General features: G+C 43.9%; 1 protein-coding gene across 1 annotated transcript in view; it reads left to right on the top strand.

Moving 5' to 3' along the window:
• The first annotated feature begins 2,650 nt into the window (after positions 1 to 2,650).
• Positions 2,651 to 5,264, top strand: part of LOC109116044 — a 3,886-nt gene continuing 1,272 nt past the window's right edge. The window contains exons 1-2 of the mRNA XM_019200772.1: positions 2,651 to 2,785; positions 3,230 to 3,337. Of these exons, the coding sequence (XP_019056317.1) occupies positions 2,651 to 2,785; positions 3,230 to 3,337 (243 nt within the window). The remainder of the gene's footprint in view (positions 2,786 to 3,229; positions 3,338 to 5,264) is intronic.

Below are 5,264 nucleotides of genomic sequence, written 5' to 3'. Positions count from 1 at the left end.
CATTTGGCTCGATGGAATGAAACCACAAATTACTCAGAGAATGAGCTTACGGAGATGACAGTCCGAGAATTCTTTTTTAACTCATATGAAGCCTACAATGGTGAGTTATAGAGAATGGATAGATGATCCTTATGATAATTGGGATCCATGCTCTCTTATGACCGAAAATGAAACAACGTTGGCCGGAAATAAAACAAATATAGTCGAGAATGAGTATATGGATGAGGAAGAAAATGCAAGCAATGAAGTAGGTTCTAACACATTGGAGACAAAGGTAGAAGAGGAAGAAGGGAGAGCGGAGTCGTCCATGGAGTTAGATGATCCCAAGACAGAGGCAAAGAAACCCAAAGAGGAGGTACAACTCATGGAGACCAAACTCCTACCCTATTCGTCACCTCAAACCAATCCACGAGCCATCTTCGTGTTCATACACAATCGGGTTTGCTATTCTTTCCTTTGCCCTATTAAACTTGATTTATGTGTTTCACATTGTTTTTGTGGTTTTCTTAGTGGTTTTGGACAGCTTATGAATGAGTCACACATGGGAGAATCGAAAGAGTTGAGGCACCATGATGTCTTTGGTGGAAAAGAGTACCATGGACAAAGAACGGTGTCCAAGTTCGAGTTAGTATTGCCTATGGGTCATGGACACCCTAGGTTTGGTATTCAAGATTTTATGTCTCTCATCAAAACTCTGTTTAATATATATGCCTTCGATCCTGATTCACTAAGTTGCATATTGTGTTTTAGACATCCTTACAAAAACGAAAGACATGATTATGCATTTGTTTCCAATAAAATGAATATGGTTTGTCGTGAACGTCATCTTATTCCTACTAGTTTACCAATTGGTTGTGGAGGTCATTTTGTTGCATATAAACTGCATGAAATATATTATTCTAACAAGCAATCAACTTACGTAACGTTTCTAAAGATAAATGCAATGCATAGATATAATAGAACTTTGTATCTATTACTTTATGACCATTACATTGTGTTTGCCAATTATGATATGAAAAATAATAAAGAAAAGAGTCTCTTGGTTTCACTTGAGGTTACTAACAATCTTATTGAGATGTTGCAGGATCACCAAGCACCCAATAAAACTTGGATTCGATTTAAGAGGGAATCGAAGATAAATCTTCAAAATAAAGGTAAGCTCTCATATTCATTCAAATGCGACACTAATGTTGATTTTATTGAATTACAGATTTTAAAACCAAAGGAGCCATCTTGGAGGATACTTGAACAAGTCCTTATGACTAATAAGGAGTTGTTGAGCCGTTTGTTAACATGCTCAAGGAAGAACAATGGCTACCATGGAGTCGTGGATGAACTAGGAGCAACATTTCAAAGATTCGATGACATCGAAAAATGGCGAAATTGGAAAAGTACAAGAAAAAAAAATTATTCGCTCTTCAAGATGACTTTCGAAAAATCTTCAAGTCAATCTTGAGGGGAATGTTAACATGACAAGATATGTGGCTCACATGCACGTGCAGATGTGGTGATGACCTTAAGGCATGAACTTGATCACTCAAACATGCACAGAAGGATTGATGAGGTGGCTGCCAACTTAGCTAGCCGTTTCCCATTCTTTCCATGAATGAAGATCTAAATCTACAAGATTGATTCAAGATAGAAGATTGCATTCCATACATATATAGTAGCCGTTTGTGATTTATATTCTTGCCTTATTTCTTTGATTCTATATATATATATATATATATATATATATATGTTATGTACATTGACCAGAATAATAACAAGATTTGGAGAATTATTCTCCACAATTTTCAAACCTTTTGACATTATACTTCTTTCACTCTCGGTCCTATTTGTTACTCTATCTAAAACACTCTCTGATATACTCAAATATATCACAAGAATTAGAAAAAGTGACATCGACTATGTGGGAAGAAATCAGTATAACAATCAGTCGAACTTCTACAATCCGGGGAATCGGAATCACCCTGGCTTTTCTTATGGCAACCCGCAAGGAGCATTGAACCCTCAGCATCAAAGCGGGGCGAAACCTCAGGGACCCCCGGGATTTCAGCTAAGATACCAGAATCAGGGCTATCAGAGTCAGAATCAGGGGTATCAGAATCAGGGCCAGGACTACAATCAGAGGAATCAAGGATACAGAGCTCCTCCGCCTCAAGCTAAGGAAGAAGAGTCGGAGTTGAAGTCGATGTTGGCCCAGCTAATGCATGATCAGAAAAACTCATTTACCAGCTTGGATCAAGAAATGCAAGGATTCAAAGGGAAGCAAGAGAGCTTTGAGCAGAGGTTGGATGGGATAGATTCGCACATCAAGATGATGGACAACCAGATTTCTCAGCTTGCTTCCCAAGCTGCGAGACCTCAAGGCCAATTTTCGGGTAAGGCTGATCCTAACCCGAAGGAGCATATTAATGCTATAGGCTTGAGAAGCGGAAGACAGCTTCCGGAGACCTCCCCAGTTGTCAGAGAAGAGGGAGAAGGTTCACACGAACCACAGAGGGCCGCCTTAGACAAAGGCAAGGGCCATGTTGCAGAGGGGGAAGAGGCGAGGGATATTCCGCCTCCTCCACAGGCACCCCCTCTACCATTTCCATCTCGGGCAAGGAAGTACAATGAAGACAGCCAATTCGCCAAATTTACGGAGATGTTGAAGAAGTTGAAAGTGACCATGCTGTTTCACGAGGTAGTTCTCCAAATCCCGTCCTATACAAAATTTTTGAAGGACATCCTTACGAAGAAGATGGCGGTTGAGAAGGTGACAGTGGCATTGAGCACGGAAGTGAGTGCAGCCATATTGCAGACAGAGTTACCGCAGAAGAAGGCTGATCCCGGTAGCTTCTTCATCCCGTGCAGATTGGGGAATGTGGAGATTGAGAGGGCACTTTGCGATTTGGGTGCAAGTGTTAGTTTGCTGCCTCTCTCCATATTCAAGAAGCTTAATGTCGGTGAGCTGAAACCGACAAGGATGGCGCTGCAATTGGCCGACCGATCAGTGAAGTATCCCGCTGGGATCTTGGATGATGTGCCTCTGAAGATAGGGGAATTCTACATCCCCGTCGATTTTGTTGTTCTGGACATGCCGGAGGATTCCAAAATCCCCATTATACTTGGTAGGCCGTTTCTGAATACGGCTGATGCTGTTGTGCATGTCAGAGAGGGTAGACTCACGATGAAGATTGGTGATGAGACGGTTGAGTTCAGACTTGATCATAATCTTAAACAGCCGCATTTGGTGGAGTCTTCCTTCTACCTAGACTTGATCGACACATTGGTCGACGAAGTGAGGGATGAGTTCAGAGACTCAGATCCCCTTGAGATGGCATTGAACGCGGTACAAGACAACATGTACTGCGATTGGGAGGAAGTCCGGAGCATTGTTCGGACTTTAGATGACAGCTCATCGATTGAGCTAGAGGGCTGGAAATATAGGGCCGTTGAGCCCTTATCTTGTTCTGCCTGTGAGTTCCCTTGGCTAAGGGACGAGGAAAACGGAGAGGAGACATCACCTTCTCCGAGTCATCAAGCTCCGGTATCCTCCATACAAGTCAAGCAGCCCGATGTGGAGACGAGCGGGAAGAAGGATTGGGATCCAGAAAGCGCGCCAAAGGTGGAATTGAAGCCCTTACCACAAGGGCTTAGGTATGAATTTCTCGGACCTAACTCTACTTACCCGATCATTGTGAATGCTGCTTTGACTGCTGAGGAACTAGCTGCTTTAGTGACTTTACTTAGAGAGTATAGGCATGCCTTGGGTTACACTTTGGATGATATTAGAGGCATTAGTCCATCTCTTTGTATGCATCACATTCACTTAGAGGATAGTTCCAAAACCTCCATAGAGCATCAGCGTAGGTTGAATCCCACCATGAAGGAGGTAGTGAAGAAAGAGGTGCTAAAATTGTTAGATGCGGGTATCATTTACCCGATTTCAGATAGTGCATGGGTTAGTCCCGTGCAAGTTGTACCAAAGAAGGGGGGTATCACTGTGGTAGAGAACGAGCGTAATGAATTGATACCCACTAGGACGGTTACGAGTTGGAGGATGTGCATTGATTATAGGAAGCTGAATTCCAACACCCGTAAGCACCATTTTCCGTTGCCCTTCATCGACCAAATGCTAGAGAGGTTAGCCTTGCATTCCCATTTTTGCTTTCTTGATGGCTACTCGGGATTCTTCCAAATCCCCGTTCACCCTAGCGACCAGGAGAAAACCACCTTTACATGCCCATATGGTACCTTCACATACCGTAGGATGCCTTTTGGTTTATGTAATGCACCGGCAACATTTCAGAGATGCATGACTGCTGTGTTTTCTGATCTCATTGAGGATGTTATGGAGGTGTTCATGGATGATTTTTCTGTCCATGGGCCCTCCTTTCCCGTGTGTCTAATGAATTTGCGCCGAGTGTTAGACAGGTGTGTTGAGGCGAATCTTGTGATGAATTGGGAGAAGTGCCATTTCATGGTCCAAGAGGGCATTGTGCTAGGCCACAAGATTTCGAGCAAGGGGATTGAGGTCGACCGAGCTAAGGTCGAAGTGATAGAGAAGCTGCCGCCTCCACGGAATGTTAAGGGAATCCGAAGTTTTCTAGGACATGCCGGGTTCTACAGGAGGTTCATCAAGGACTTCTCGAAGCTTTCGAGGCCTTTGACCGAATTGCTTGCAAAGGATGTGCCATTTGAGTTCACCCATGAGTGCGAGGCTGCCTTTGAGACTGTGAAGAAGGCGTTGATTTCTCCGCCTATTATTCAGCCACCGGATTGGGAAGCTCCCTTCGAGCTTATGTGCGATGCGAGCGATTTCGCCGTCGGGGCTGTCTTGGGCCAAAGGAAAGACAGAAAGTTGCACGCCATTTATTATGCGAGTCGGACTTTGGACGATGCACAAGTCAATTACTCACCACTGAGAAGGAGTTACTCGCCATTGTCTTTGCCTTTGAGAAGTTTCGGTCTTACTTGGTCGGGTCGAAGGTGATTGTGTACACCGACCATGCTGCTTTGAGGTACCTCCTATCCAAGAAGGATGCCAAGCCGAGGTTAATCAGATGGATTATCTTGCTCCAAGAGTTTGACTTGGAGATTAGGGATAGGAAGAGTACGGAGAACGGAGTGGCTGACCATTTATCTCGGATTGAGCGACATGAGGAAGTTCCTATCGATGATTGTCTCCGAGATGATTGTGTTATGGCTGTCCAGGTGAAGGAGAGAGACCCGTGGTATGCTGATTTCGTGAACTTCATTGTTAGCGGGTACATTCC

Source organism: Tarenaya hassleriana, unplaced genomic scaffold (genome assembly GCF_000463585.1).
Source record: "Tarenaya hassleriana unplaced genomic scaffold, ASM46358v1 Cleome6, whole genome shotgun sequence".
Lineage (NCBI taxonomy): Eukaryota > Viridiplantae > Streptophyta > Magnoliopsida > Brassicales > Cleomaceae > Tarenaya > Tarenaya hassleriana.
The sequence above is the reverse complement of the archived record's forward strand: the minus strand, read 5'-3'. Positions and strand labels throughout refer to the sequence as shown.